At 42.5% G+C, this 15,979-nt stretch overlaps 1 protein-coding gene across 1 annotated transcript in view; it reads left to right on the forward strand.

The window, feature by feature from the left end:
* LOC103803510 (microtubule-associated protein 2-like) overlaps positions 1-13,329 on the forward strand; it is a 52,699-nt gene extending 39,370 nt beyond the window's left edge. Inside the window, 6 exon segments of the mRNA XM_009076069.1 lie at positions 1-188; positions 434-640; positions 1,038-1,172; positions 5,250-5,311; positions 10,587-10,740; positions 12,950-13,329. The exon segment at positions 1-188 is cut by the window's left edge and continues 28 nt beyond it. Coding sequence (XP_009074317.1) covers positions 1-188; positions 434-640; positions 1,038-1,172; positions 5,250-5,311; positions 10,587-10,740; positions 12,950-13,329 — 1,126 coding nt within the window.
* Positions 13,330-15,979: the final 2,650 nt, after the last annotated feature.

Here is a 15,979-nt window from a genome sequence, read left to right on the forward strand (position 1 = left end):
AGAGGAGCTGGAGGTCGAAGAAGTGGAAATTGAGCCCAAGGAGGGCTCCCCAGAGGCTCCTGCTTCACCCCAGAGAGAAGAAATCCTGCTCACAGACTACAAGACAGAGACGTGTGATGATTACAAAGACGAAACAACAATTGATGACTCCATCATGGACACAGACAGTCTCTGGGCAGACACTCAAGGTGTGCATTATCCTTTCTGTTTTGTCTGTTGAATATTTTTGCTTCCAAATCGTAATGATTGAAAAGCAAAATTATTACAGTTATAATAGTAATCTCAGCATGTTTCAGAAAAGTGGTAAAATAGTCTGCCTTTTTTATTAATCCGTCTGCTCTGTCTTCAACTATTTTTCCCTGCTCCACCGCAGTATTGTTAACATTTCTTACTAATCTTTTGTTTGTTGTTATAATTTGCTCTGATCCTACAGATGATGATAGGAGCATCATGACTGAACAGTTAGAGACTGTTCCTAAAGAGGAGAAGGCAGAGAGAGAATTGCGAAGACCATCTCTCGATAAGCATAAAAAAGAGAAACCTTTTAAAACTGGGAGAGGCAGGATTTCTACTCCTGAAAGGAAAATAGCTAAAAAGGAACCTAGCACACTCTCCAGAGATGAAGTGAGAAGGAAAAAAGGTTCATTTAACACTCCCTATTACAATATTTTTTTTTATTTTATTGCTATTTTACCGTACTATCCGGTTGCTCTGTTGTAGATTATGTGCACCGTAATGTATTAATGGTAGTGGTTTTTAATGAGACATTGTACAACTATATGAGAAGCCATGTGCAAGGCTCACTGCTCCACTAGTCCTGTTTTGCTGTAGACATCCCCACTGATCCCTGGGTAACACATCTGAGTTAATGCAGCAGTGCTCCCCCTCCTCCAACTTAGGGTTCATTGCCCCCAGTAGATGCGACGCGTTGGGTTGGAGTTGTGGAGCAGTGGGCCTGCCACTTGATGTATTATCATATGAAACTGTTTGCTGGTTTTTCTCCTGATTCTATGTTTTTGTGTTCTTTTTATCCATAGCAGTGTATAAGAAAGCTGAACTTGCTAAAAAAACTGAAGTTCAGGCCCACTCTCCCTCCAGGAAAATCATTTTAAAACCTGCTATCAAATATACTAGACCAACTCATCTCTCCTGTGTTAAAAGGAAGCAGACAGGTGACTGCGTTCTGTTCAGTTATGCAATGTGGCTGGCAAACATAGACATTTTCTTTTGTAAATCTCATGGCTATAGCAGCTTCTCTATTTATTTTTTTTCCTCCAAGAATATCAGTCTTCACAAATAGTATTGCTTTTTTAGTGCTTCGTATCATTTTTCTTTTCTTCTTTCTTTCCTGGTATTTGTTTATTTGATGGAGGCTGTGATCATGTATGCTTGTCATTGCTTGGACCTCCAAGTGCTGTGGTTGTAACTTGGCATCATGCTTAGACTGTGCTGTTCTAGGAATCTTTACTCATCATTTTGTTCTTTTTTTTTTTATGACTTTTTTTTCTGGTGGGAAAATGTTGACAGCTTAAACCATGGTATGCATTTCCATTATTTTGCTTTTTTACTCTCATGCATAATAAGAAGTGTTTCAGACTTATATTTTGTTGATTGATGTTATCTGCATTGACACTTCCCAATCTGTCACTGATGTTTATGCTGTACAGTCAAAATCCACAGGGGGAATCCAGCCACATGCAGCATGGAGCTGAGAGAGAAGAAATCTGGGCTCACACTACGAAGTGCATTCCATGCAAAAGTCTTAATATTTGGTAGAGGAAGATGAAAGGAAGAAGCAAATGATTCCTGTTACAACTTTGATAGGTGTATCATTACTTAGACAACCAAAAGAATCCTTTCAGCTTTTCATCATATTATTGATTGTTGCTCTGAGTTCGGGGTGAAAGGATGAACATCTTGACTTTTCTGACGATCTCAAAAAAAACCCACTGCTAAAAGAGGCCAGGTTTTCTCTTATGTAACATAGCCACATGCACAGTGTGGTGGTTCATGAGTGAAACTAGGGCTATTACATGAAGAACCATACACAGGTGCAGAACTGCATAGGCATCTCCTCATGGCTTAGAAATCAAGAGGAGGATTTATTACCCATCCTGTGATTAAACAAAGCGATACCAAAAGTGTTCCTAGGAAGTCATTCCCATCCAGTTTTGCACCAGTGAGTCACTCCATTCTAAATATAGACCAGTCTCAGCAGGGAGGTCTGACTAGTAAAATTACAGTAAAACTATAGTTACATGAGGGTATCTTTAGTATAGTGCCTCAGGTGTATGAAGTGTGTATTGTCTCATGGTTGTGTTCCATTAGGACACCAGAACTGCATACACAGTCCCATCACCTTGCTCCTGCAGTAGAATCTGATCCTTTTACTTCCCCTCCAAGGAGAAATGGAGACAGGAAAGGAAAGGTTGGTCCAGGCCCCTCTGTGTTGCACTGATGGCTGCTCCTCAGTTTGCAGTCTCTGCGCTGTCCTAGCTTGCACTCTGGACCAGAACTGCCCAAGAGTAAGAAATTTTAAAGAAGGATTAAAACAACTCTTCTTGCTCTATCTCTTGCTGTTTGCTGAAGCGCAGCTTGATGGCTCAGAAGTTATAACCCACAATTCACATATTCTTTCATAAGCCCCAGGGAGTTCAGTAAGCTGTGGAAATGGGGAAGGGGGGGAAGTGTTAGCTTTGTAGCATTCTCAACTTCATCTACACTTCTACAGCCATGTGGTCAGTGCTGTCCTGTCCCCAGGTACTCTGCCACTACCTCCTCTGAACTATTCGGGCCTGCAGCATCCCAGAGAGGCCTGAGTCATACCAATGGAAGTGCATAAGGAAATCTGCTCCCTTCCTTAAACATGTGCTGCCTGGCAACTCTCAGAGCTTTTTCTCTTTCACTCCAATACATAGTGACATAGATATATTAGTCAATGCAAAAAATACTGTACAACTATCTCCCATTTAAAACATTTAAATCCTGAGGTGGAGAGCAACCGAAATGATGCACCCAAATTGATCATAAAACTTTCAGTAATGTGGCTTGACCTTGAGGTTTGAGCTCTAAAGCAGAGGAGCTTGAACCACGCCATAAGTGAATGAAAATATCTCTTAGAATGTTTCAGCATAGTCATTGTTTTGGAAAATTTACAGTATCCCTTTTTTTTTTTCCACCTCACAGTTTTGCACTTCCTAATAGGACTCGAGGGTAGGCCATGAGAAAGAGTGCAATGCTGTGGGGTATCCTAAGAAGTGCAGGTGGCCATATGTTAACCTGCCTATCCCTGAACTTCAACCAGTCCTCCTGCTCTTTCCAGGATCTGGAATCTAGAGGGACAATGTCTCTTTCTCATCTTCCCTTTACATAAAATATAGGACCGTTTATTGAAGCCAGTTTTGACTGTCCAATTCAGAATGGTCTTTGTCAGCTTTAGTGATGCCTGGGCAATGAAGCTCCCAGAAAGTCCCTTGGCAGTGTAGTCTATAGAGCTTTGAGTGTGTGCAGTTAGTTAAAACCTCCATACTGCATTTACTGTTACTTTAAAATGAAACATGTCTGGCCATAAGATACAAATCTATCAAAAAAAAAAGTGAATATTTGCTTTTATTTTCTGTGTAGTGACCCAAGAAATGACATCTTTTACCTATTGCCCCTCAATACCAGAAAAAAATTTCAACGTCACTGGTAAGCACTGGCAAATAGCACTAGCTTAGAGCACCATATCCACGAGGGAGGGGCTGCTTTTGGAGAGACTAAGCCTTGCCATTTGGAAAAGAAACAACGACCAATCCCGAGGAAAGAGTTGTGAAGTCTTTACCTTGACTGGTGTGGCTCCATGAGTGAAACCCCAGCCTGACTCATGCTTTGTTAGTGGCTGTGAGATGCCACTGCAGTTGTGCCAACTGAGGAGTGATTTTGGTGGCAAGGCCAGGACAATTACCTGGCTGTGATATGCTTCTCTTCTTTGTCTGCAGTTCTGGGGTCGCCCCCTGAGGTAAAACATTTGTTGTGTATTTAAGGCAGCAGCAGAACCTGTAGATATCTTGTGTTCAGAAGGAGAAGTTGTGGTGCTTTCAAGTCCACCAGCACAAGCAGCACAGCTCTTCTTTCCACTTCACAGTGGTGAGTGGTTAGGGTTCAGTGCCAAGGACAGGAGCAAAGAAACAGACCCAAAGCAACAGTAACAGATGTGGTAAAGTGTGACACAGGAGAGCTGTGCTGTACTTATCCCTGTTACAGATTCAGAACAACTGAAGTATGCGGTTATATATTCTTTTCCTCCTCACAAGTTTTCTCTCCTACTCCTTGAATTTAAAATATATATATATTAAGAGAGAAGAACTAGAGTGGGAAGTGTGACAGAAAACCAGGGATGATCTCACCATGCCTGGGAGCTGCACTGGGAAAGGAAAATCTAACCTGACCTGTCATTAGGGTTGGTTTTAGAGTTGGAAAACAGTTGAGTTTATAGCAGAAGGTTGTAATTTGTGACTCCTGTACTGCTTCTGCATTTTCCAAGGGCATCCTGCCACAGGCACCAGAAGATTTCATACCTAGTTTTGTGTGGCACATCACTCCCTGAGCAGCAGGACTGGGGTCAGACTGATAACCTGCTTTCTAAAGAAGATGTCCCATTCAAAAACTTTTCTTAAGGATGAAATCTAAGTCAGAAAGATCCTACCTCAAACTATGTTGTATCAGATAAATCAAATACTGAATGAACATAATTCATGTCACAGATATAAACTGAATTTCTAAAGTTTGAGGGCTTAGTTGACCATGACACACTGACCTTGTTGACACAGCTATGATGATAATTTAACAGTGAATCTCTCTCTTTCCATTAGGAATGTTGGCTAATATTTTGAAAAGTGGTGACTTAAAGGAGCCTGATTTTTAGAGGACAGTCCTGAAAATCAGGATTCTAAGTTGTCTGAGGATTGACCTTCAGAACCAAAGACTTATAGTTGTCAGCTATTTCTTCAGCTTTTTTCTTTTAGTTTCTAGACTTCTAGGAACATGAATAATTTTTTTTTGATTTGTTTGAAACATGTAGAATACCATTTTACCTCAAGTAAGACGAATACAGGAAATTTTTAAGGCAAGTACATTTCTGCAAACAGTTCATGAGAGTAATTCACCAAGTACGTGCTTTGCACAGTAGTGTAATTGTTCTAACAAGTGTACTAAATGGAAATACCATTACTGTTTCTAACTATCAAGTCTTTCTTTGGGTTTCTCAGCAGCAGGTGGTGAAACAAACCAGGCTCCTGGTGTATTTAAACAAGCAAAGGAAAAGCTCTCAGTGAGTAAAATCATCTTATTGTTCATCTTTATAATCTCCTTTTGTCCTTATTTCATATCTTTTTGTGTTACTTCAGAAAGTAATTATGTGTTCCATTTAAAATTTGTTTGCCATATTCATTATTCATTTAAAAGGGTAATTAAAACCACCTTTCCTGAATAACCTCTGAAGTACAGTCCCAGGCAGTAGATGGTGACAATTTGCAGATCCGTAGGGGGCACACAGACTGCAAGCTACAGGAGTCGGAGGCTGATCAGCATTTTGAGCCAGGTCATCCTGTGGGATAAGCCATGTAGCTTGGCCCTCTCTGCTGCACCCAGCTTGCATTGCCACCTTGCTTGAATGCTGTGTAGACAGATACCCTCCCTCAGGACACGCTGGATGTCTCCTGATGAACCATTGCATAGCCAAGTGTTCTGCAGAGGCTGTGCCTGTGTAGAAGGTATTGGCCAATAGCCAATCTGTGTGATTCAGCGCTTTCAGAATGGCCATTTCCTGGGCTGCTGATTGCTGCCTGTGTTTTAACCTGACAGTTACATGCCTTGCCTTCAGCTGCTCTACAAGCTGTTCTGCTCCCTGTGTCTGGCTCTCCTCAGCAAATACTGCCTTGCTCCATGCTGACCCTATGATCTTTCTGTCCCATGACTCCAAAATCCCCAGAAAACCAACCTCCATTCACTCTCCCCTATGCAACTCTTTTTCCATGGCACTGACACATGCTAATTCACATCTGCAGCATGACAATACTTAGACATTGTTAGCCATCATTAACAATTAAGAAGTTCCTCAGAATTCCTCTAAATTTCCTAATACATGCCATGGCTGATTTGTTTCGTCTGTTAAACCAGATGAGTGTCAGTTCTTTGGGGAACAAAAATATCTGTCACATAAAGTACTTCACATTATTTATGAATCGTAAGAAATTGTTAATGCTGAGAGCAGCAAAACCGATCGGAGTCTTTGGAATAGCCATGAAATTTAGACCTGAATTCAGCTGTGTTTTTTCAGGTCTGACCCATTTCAGCTCATAACTGGGAAACTGTTAAAGCTTCTTTACAAGGACAGTAAGAAATATCTGGGCAGGTTTCTGAACTGAGTCAACAGTATGTTTTATTACTATCTTTTCTTGGGGGAAGAACAACACTTACACAACAGAAGTCAATACTTGCCCATTTTCAGTGTTCATGGAGTGCCCTAAGCCCAAGCACTGCAAAATCATTCTGTGAAATTATCTTTCTGTACACCTTTCTTATTCCTGCCCCTTATGTTACAGCAAAGATCAGAAGTCTGTCCCTGCTGAATTCCTATCCCTATTGCCTTGCCTCTCTGTTTGCCACACTAATACAAATCCCGGGCATTTTCTCTTCTGTGCCTTGTCTTCACCTCTGCTTTTATGAAGATCTCTCCCTTTCTGTTGCTGTCTATCTTTGTGATTTTCAGCTTTTATGTCCTTCAAGTGCAGCCTTTTCCTCTCCACTGGTAATGTTAGATCATCCAACCCAGTCAGTGTTGTTATCCATGTTCAAACTGCAGTTTGCACATTGCCTTGCAGAACAAGTTCAGGAAAGGCTAAGCAGTTCCATCTGCTGGAAGGAGCTGTGTACCTGCGGTTCATAGCAAGATGATGAGAACATCCATCATGTGTTAGGAGCACCTCTGAAATAAAGTGGGGACTCTGCATCCCAACTTCAGCAATCCCTGAGTCTCAGTTAGGGTTATATAGAACTTTGTCCTGTGGACAGCTGGCACTTCCAGCAACATAAATTACAGCAGAGGTCAAAGGTAATGTGTTGCTAACAGGGAATAAGAGTTTTCTGGGCAAAGCAGAGGCAGGGATTGAGACATTTGGTTTCTTTGCTTGTTCTGCCTGCTTTGAGCATGTCACTGAAATGTGACTGGGACAGATTTTGCCACTATAACTGATGCTAAAAAAATGCCTTGCTCCCTAAATGATACAGAAGAGATCTAGACTGTGCTAATCTCAGAGCACTAGCTCAAGGCCATGCCTTTTCCTCTGCTGTTCCACTGACAAAGCTCAGTGTCATCCAGCTTTAGCATCCCCATTAGATCCATGTGTGCATGGAGGGCACTGTGCAGTATGAGTCAAAAGGATGAGGTCTCTACACTGTGTCTAGAATCCTAATCTGTAAGAGTTTTCCAGTCTCATTGCAGGGAAAACATTTCGCATGACCCACAAGTTGAAAAAGGCAAAACCCAATGAATGAACACTTGTGGTTAGTTACAACTCCAGTTCAGAAAGCCAGGTAAAAGTTGTTTGCAGAACATCTTCTTCCTGGGGTCTCCCAACAAAGATACCCAGCTTTCACAGTGTTTCAGCATCAGGAAACACCTTCATGGATTTGTATTTATGGGCCAAAGTTTCACAAGTAGGTGGGACCCAAGTCTGGTGAAGCCTTTGATATGACAGGAACACACATTCTGCACTTTGTGTGTAAAGTCATTATACTCTGTTTTTATCCTGTTAATTCTCAGACAGTGGACTAAGTATTAAAAGAAAGAGGCCTAAATATGTTACAAAACTCATTCTAGGAATATATTTTTGCTAATAAAGCACTTCCATCCTTTGAACTAATTTCTCAGCTGTGTCACAGGACTGTAGGCTGGGTGTGGAGCCTAAGCCACAGGCCTGTCAGGGCTCAACAGCCCATTCTTTTCTCATTTTCTAATAAAGACAACTTAATGAGCAACTAACTCATACACCTTTTCTGATCATTGAGGGAATCTGAGACATTGGCTTACATCAAATGCCAAGTTTTCTATGGCTAAAGTTGTGCACAAATCCCAGATGACAGGCCCCTTGGGATTGTTCATCTGTGTAACTTCATGCTAGTATAGCTACAGAGAGAATCAGCGCTACACTGCCAAGGTTCTTTGCAATTATTCTTTGTAGCATCAGTTATACCTGTGGGAGAAAAAATGTGTTGCTTAAGCAAGTTGCCCTATTCTGTTTCAAGGGCGTTCCCTTTTGTAAAGCAGTTAGGTGCTCATAATTGTCCACAAAGATTTTCTCACTATCCTGTCAGTGTTTTAATTGGTTTTTTTCAATGGGATATTCTCATTATTCAGAATCAAACAAGTATCTGTTCACAATGGCATATCATGTCAGCCTTTCAACCATATATGGGTTTCCTCATCCCAGGACTCCACATTGTCAATCTAGACTTATGGATTTCCGTGGAGTGACACCAAATGCACAGAACACAGTGGGGTGCATTAGGGATTTTTGTCTGTACACAGTGCCACAAGAAGCAATACTGTCTTGTCCTCCTGCTGTGGTGGGAATACTGGTGTAACTTTACTTCTAAGATTCCCACTGTTTTATTGTTGACTGTAGCCTGGAGGGATATATTTCAAATGCACAACTTTAAAGGACTACGCTCTCCTGGTGCTCCTGTAGCTTTGCACTTGTTTCTAATGCAGCCAACCAGGAGTTGTATCAGTTAAATGCTGCACCTAGCCCCAGTTTCATCCTATTAACACAAGATCAAAATAGCATCTGCAGAAAAAGCCACTTCCTAGAATAAGTAACTCTGCCTAGACCCAGATGGTTTCAGTCAAACAACACAAAGCTGAAACTTCCATGTATGTCAGAACTGCATCAACACCATTACCAGGCACAGGAAAAGTATGAATTCATAGCTTGGCTTTTTATTTTTGGTCCATGTTGCATGTATTTTCCTTTTGTCTGGCTTCATGTTGTGTTTTCTTTTGTTTGTTTTCTCATGACTAGACTGCTTCTTTGTCAAAGATTCCTGCCTCAAAGTCTAGAACAAAGTCATTGCTTCCTCCAAGACCCAGCTCAGCTTGCTCATTAACCACTAAAAGGGCCACTTTTCTCGATACAGACAGTTATTATGTTCGGCCCTCCTCAGCAGGCCCAAGAGACTCAAAATCAGATGCTAAGGTAAGGTAGCAGAGTTGGTAGAGAGAGTTAGCTCTGAGATGTGTAGGTGAACTCCATGGATCACATTTGCTGCCCACTGAATTTGAGTAATTCTCTGTGGATCTTATGTGAGATTACTTACATCCAGTTGTGGGAAAACTGATTATCACGCTGTAAGATCTGTGCTACAAAATGGATAAAATGAAGGAGATTCTCCAGAGGAAACATAAGTGAAATCAGTTATAACTAGAGAGACATATCTTCTTTCTATTGATGATATGGATACTGCTTCATTGACTGCTCAGAAGTTACACCCATCTGCAGGTGGGTAAGTGGTAAAGAACAGCAGGACAAATTTTTCTTCCAAATCTTGAAACGTGGTTTTCAACCAGTTAATATTCTTTGAAATCAATTTCAGTCCCCAGTGTAGGAGGGTAGAGTTGTAATCACCAGCACTAAGGGCAGAATCCAAATGCTCTAGGAACCAAATTTAGTCCATGCGTGGGACCTTGTTGAAGAAGTTGCAGTGTAACTTTTAAAAGTTGTTTGGCAGTCCATCCAGCTTCCCTGTGTTTACATTTCACTTGTTTCACATCTACATTATGCTGAGTTAATGTAGATGTGCTATCCCCAGTTTAAAATTGTTCTCACTGTTGATTTCTATTTTCTGTGCAATGCCATGCTTGGTGTGTCTTTTACTGTTTGGGATCATCAGCACTTATCTTTGGGAGGAATATCTGCTGCTGTGGGGCTGTCTTTGGCTGCACACCCCATACGTTTAAAAATATTCTAACATACATGTCCATTGCTCTAACTATGGTAAAGAGGAGGTGTACACTGATTTCGAAAAGTAAACAGATGAGTATAGGTGAAAGTGAGACACTAGGATAACTCAAAAGAGCTGTAGCTAAAATTTTTCTCCATAAAAAATTACAAGTTAGTGTTTGAAAATGCAAACATTGCACTACACCTACAAATCTAGTGTGGGGTATATGCTGGGCACAAGTAGTGCAGTTACTTTGCAGGAAAATTACATAGGAATTTCACACTTGAGCTTAAAAAAATTATTTTGCTTTCAACTTGCACTAAAAAACACCTTATTAAGAGCCAAATGTGGAGTCTATCCATATTTAGATCCAAGAGTATCCACATGTGTTCTGGGTAGCTCAGAAGATGACGGTTGGGTGTTTTGATGCAGTAAAGAAGCATCAGGGAGCTAAGCACAGTGTGCAAGGTGACCGAATCCCCACAGGTTCTGTGTGAGGAGTAAACTGTGCCCAGAGGATCAGGTTTCTCCCTCTGTATATAAATCACAGCCCAAGGAGTGAGTTTTGAAAACTAAACCTTCGTCTTTTATTTTGCTGCCATTAGGATGGAGTAAGCAAGAGCCCCGAGAAGCGTTCCTCTCTACCAAGACCTTCCTCTATCCTTCCCCCTCGAAGAGGTGTATCAGGAGACCGAGACAGAGAGGAGAACTCTCTCTCCCTCACAACTTCACTCTCCTCTTCAGTACGACGGACCACCCGTATGTCTTTTCACATAGTAACCACCCTGCTGCTGTGGCTGTCTTCCATCCTTGTCAGATTTGTCACATTGCCATAGTCTCATGTGTCCCTACCTTTCGTAGAGTGGTAGGTCTGGGCTGTGCTGTTGGAAATCAGAGCCCCACAGATTGGTTTTGTTCAGACACCAAGTGCTGAGCAGCAAGGGCTTGAAACCAGGGACAGGGTGAACCTGCAGTGCCCAGAGGCAAGACTGTTGCCCAGACTATTTACTTGTATTAGAAAATGCCTTTGCGGGGAGCTCAGAGCTGGGTGAGATATTTAACACACAGCATTTACAAACAGCAGTGAGAAATAATGAGTCAAAACTGAAGGAGGTAACATGAAACATTCTGATGGATCTTGGAAAAGTGAACCTGATATTTGCAGTCATTAATTTGCTGTTTCCCAGTAATTATCATCCTGTGCTCTAATCCTAGGGTAAAGTCTCTGATGAGAATTTAGATGTTAGCTAGCAGAGTGACTCACTGGGGGAAGTTAGGAGAGTGAACCAGCTAGGTCCTTTACTGAGGGCCAAAGATAGCAAGTCACAAGCCAGAAGAAATTGCAGGACAAAGAGAATTTTACCAAATACCCCCAGAACTTTTAGCTAGACCTACATTCAACCCAGGCCTCAGAACCCACATGTGGCTTTCTAATAGGAATTCCTCTGTTTTCTCTCTTTGGAAATTAATTTCAGCCCATTTTAAGACAGCTTAAGGGCAGGAGATGATAAAATTCTGGAAAAAAAAGTCCTTTGAAATTCGTGGGTGATGCTCCAAGGGTAAAACAGGGACTCTTTGTAAAGCAGAGTGACCCCCAGCTGGCACAGCAGCCCATTCTGCTGGCTAGGAGTGAGAGGCCATTGAGCATTTGCCAATGTGGTGAAGGGCTGAGGAATGAAAAATAAATATACCAAAGCTGCAAGGAGGTGGGGAAAAAATAAATCCCTTTCTGTCTCAGTTGGTGTAGGGAGATGGTTTAGAGTTGGTTTAGAAAGAAAGAAACTGTTCAGGAAAACAGGGAGCAAGAGGAGTATGTTCAGTCTAATGAATCTCGTTGAGAAAAGAGTGTCTCCTGGACCCCAGGGGCAGCAGCGCATTGAGTTTGGGCCACCACCATTGCGTGACCAGAATGATTAGCCAGTACTCTAAATAAGAATTTTAGTCCCACTGGATGCTTTAGAGAGACCCATTGGATTTACAATTCCTGAACATTTTAAAGGTGAAAACATACATGCACCCATTCAGCACTGGAGTTCCCAGGCTTTGGTGGGGGGCTTGCTTTGCTCCTTCTCTCCCTGAGTATTTTCAGCAAAGCTTTACTTTAAGCAGCACATGGAGATATATCAGCTTCTGTTTATATGTGTTTGAGAATTAGGAGCAGAGCTGGCTGCAGAGAGCACAACTAAACTGATCCTTGTGCTCAATGAAAAGGACTAGCAATGCTGTGGGCACTGAACGGAGCTGCTACAAAATGTTACCATTTTGGGCATTTTTAACTTGCATTCTAGTTACATCTGCATGCAACGTTTAGTCAAGGTTGTTTCCTGTAATGTCTTTCTTTGCACTAACGAAAACCAGCAATTGAATGTGAGGTCATCTGCCCACCCACACAACAGAGCTATAGCTTGTGCACCAGCTGAATGCCCAGCCAGGGTTCAGTTGCAGGTGACCAGCAGTGGTATGTGACCAGCAGCAGCCAGGAACTCAAACCTTTTAGGTTCAGGAGTACCATAAGGATTTTCCCTACTCTCTAGTTTAATGCCCAAATCCATTGAAATTGATGACAATGTTCTAACTGGCTAGTCAGATTGTCAGATCAGGTCCCAAAGGTTAGATTCCAAGGGTTCTTCTCATCTATTCCCCAAAATGGAAAAAAGTGTGATGTTGTGCCTTGTTTAGCAAGCTTTGCAGGAAGCACAGGTGTTGTGGGAGGCACGCCTGTGTTACAGAACGGATTGCTCAGTCACTATATGGGCAACAGCTCATCTACTCATGACAAGGTAACACCTGGCAAGTTGTTTGGCAGAGTGAGACATAGAGACAGACATTCAGTCTGCTGTTCCAGCAGTAGTACAGCCATCTTAAAGCTGTGACTCACTTGGCATGCAGGGATGCAGCCTTGGGAGTACAAAGGGAAGAGGAGCTGTATTTCTCTGTCTCTAATGCTGGGGTTTTTTCTTGCATGTAGGATCAGAGCCAATTCGTAGCAGAACAGGAAAAAGTGGAACTTCTACCCCCACCACTCCTGGCTCCACTGCCATCACTCCAGGGACACCACCAAGCTATGCCTCCCGTACCCCAGGCACTCCAGGGACACCCAGCTACTCCAGAACCCCCCACACTCCTGGGACCCCCAAGTCGGCAATACTGGTACCTACTGAGAAAAAAGTTGCCATAATTCGCACTCCTCCTAAATCTCCAGCCACTCCAAAGCAGCTACGAGTTATTAATCAGCCTCTACCTGACCTCAAGAATGTCAGGTCCAAAATTGGATCAACGGATAATATCAAATACCAGCCTAAAGGAGGGCAGGTAAGGATTCCACTCTTTTTATTCATCCACGTGTGATTTAGTCTTATGTGTGCGCATTTGGGATAGATATGGGATAGAAGCCATTTCAAGTTGCCTTGCAATGCCACTTCTATGCTCCATGTGCCTTGGTTGTTTAAGTGGTGTTAAATGGCAGGGACCAGGACCATCTTCAGGAAGTATTTTGTCACCAGAGACTAACAGTGCCTCACCAAGATCAGCTGAAGAAATTCAAACAAGAGTTTGTTTGCACTTCCTGCCATAGATCTGTTTCAGCCTGAGTATCAGCAGTTGCTACTTGCTTAGTCTTCATCAGTACCAGCAAATAAAAGAGGTTTGTCTTAGTTCAAGCAAGTTTGAAATCAACCCAGCTAGATGTTAGCAGGATCACACAGCACCGTTGCCTTTTCCCATGCCATTTTATATTACATGTGCATTGTGTTGGGTGAAGTTAATGAGGGTTGCAGCCTCCAACCTGATAAATCCACCCCAAGTTAAAGATGGTGGAAGGGGGCAGATATTAGACATAACTGGTTTTTTTGCTGCAGGGTTTGAGTAAGCAGGAACAGGGCTTAAATTCTATAAACTAGAGGATGTATATAAGAAAAGTGTACACACAAGAATGTGTAATAAGGTAGATGAGGATTTTCTGTTCTCACTGTCTGAAAGAACAAGAATTCAGTGACACATTGATGCAATTAAAAGCTGAAAGAAAATGGTAATTTCACACTTTGCAATTACGTAATGAAGCACGTCGTCATGAAGATTACTTTCGGCTAAAGACTGAACACATGCGTAGGTTGGCAAAATCAAAGGCTCTCAGAATGGTTTGGTTTGGAAGGGACCTTAAAGATCATCTAGTTCCAAATCCCTCCAACCTGGCCTTGAACACTTGAGGAATGGGGCATCTACCACTTCTCTGGGCATCCTGCACCAGTCCCTCACCATCAAGAATTTGTTCCCTATATCCAATCTAACCCTGCCCTCTGTCATGTTGAAGCCATTCTCCCTTGTCCTGTCACGCCAGGCCCTTGTCAAAAGTCCCTCTCCAGCTGTCCTGTAGGCCCTGCAGGTATTGTAACAGGCTCTAATATCTCCATGGGGCCTTCTCCTCTCCAGGCTGAACACCCCCAGCTCTCCCAGCATGTCCCCATAGCAGAGATGGTCCAGCCCATGGAGCATCTTCATGGCTCTCCTCTGGTTTCATTCTAACAGGTCCATGTCCTTCCTGTGTTGGGGCCCCAGAGCTGGAGGCAGCACTGCAAGTGGGGTCTCACCAGAGCAGAGCAGAAGTGCAGAATCCTCTCCTTCAACCATTGGGTCACTCTTAGAATCATAGAATCATCAAGGTTGGAGGAGACCTCTCAAGATCATCAAGTCCAACCATTAACCTGTCACTCTGCTATAACCCCTAGACCCTAAACCATATCCTCCAGCGCCAGATCCAGACATCTCTTAAACACTTCCAGGGATGGTGACTCTATCTATTCCATTGCCTGGCCACCCTAACAGGGAAAACATTTTTCCTAATCTCTAATCTGAATCTCCTGTCTCAGTTTATGATCATTCCCTCTTGTCCACTCACTGCAGGTATGGCAGAAGAGAACATCCTCTACCTCTCTACAATCCCCTTTCAGGTAGTTGTAGAAAGTGATGAGCCCTGGGCCTCTTCTCAAGGCTAAGCAAGCCCAATTCCCTCAGCCTTTCCTCATACAACAGGCATGCATGTCGTGTGATTTTTTTGATGCGATCGAGGACACGGCTGGTTTCTGGGCTGCCAGCACACATTGCCAGCTCGTGTCCACCTCTCATCCACCAGCACTTCCAAGTCCTCCTCAGTGCTGGGCTCAATACATGTGTATTGAGCTGAGCCTGTAGTTTGTGCTTGGGATTGCCCCGATCCAGGTGCAGGACCTTGCACTTGGCCTTGCTGAAATCCCCTGCCACCAGAGACTGAGCTTGCCAAGCTTAGGAAATGACAGTAATGATATAGGCTTTTTTGTGAAGCAGAAGCTTTCAGAGACTGAGGGAAGAACAGATAGGAAGTACCATAAATCTTCCTGAGGTTTGGTGCTTCTGTCTGCATTTGAAGACTCCCCTATCAAGCAAAATTATGGCCGGAGCTGGAATAGTCTTCTCTCATTTCTGGGCAATGCAGAAATGCTAACACAGATGGCCTTAAAAGCCAAAATGATGTACAAGCAATTTGTCTTTCTATTTGGAAGAACTTTTGTTCTAGCTTACAGGATGAAACAGTGCATTCTATTAATATTTAAAGATTTCTAAAAGCAATTATAACCTGAAAGAAATTCTATTATATTTAGAAACAAAGAGACTGAATGAGGAAAAAGAATATAGCTTGCCAACATTCATGCTAAAAATATGAGCAGCTTTGCCTTGTGTGTCTGAATAATTATGTTGGTGTATTTTTTGTAAAGAGTACCTGTGTATTTAATATTGATTCTGGGCAGAACCCCATGACAAAAACACCCAGTGCTCTCAGCTCCATTTTACTTCCCTGGGATTCCTGAGTTTCAGCAGTGACAATGTGAGCCCTTAGGGAAGGTTCACTTCTCAGCTGGCTCCATGGACAGCACATCAGGCTGAATTATGTGCTCCCCATTCAACTGTCCTGAAATCAAGACATTCCAGAAAGCTGGATTGCACATTGTTTCCAGATCAGATACTT

This window comes from Acanthisitta chloris, unplaced genomic scaffold (assembly GCF_000695815.1).
Source record: "Acanthisitta chloris isolate BGI_N310 unplaced genomic scaffold, ASM69581v1 scaffold826, whole genome shotgun sequence".
Taxonomy (NCBI): Eukaryota; Metazoa; Chordata; class Aves; order Passeriformes; family Acanthisittidae; genus Acanthisitta; species Acanthisitta chloris.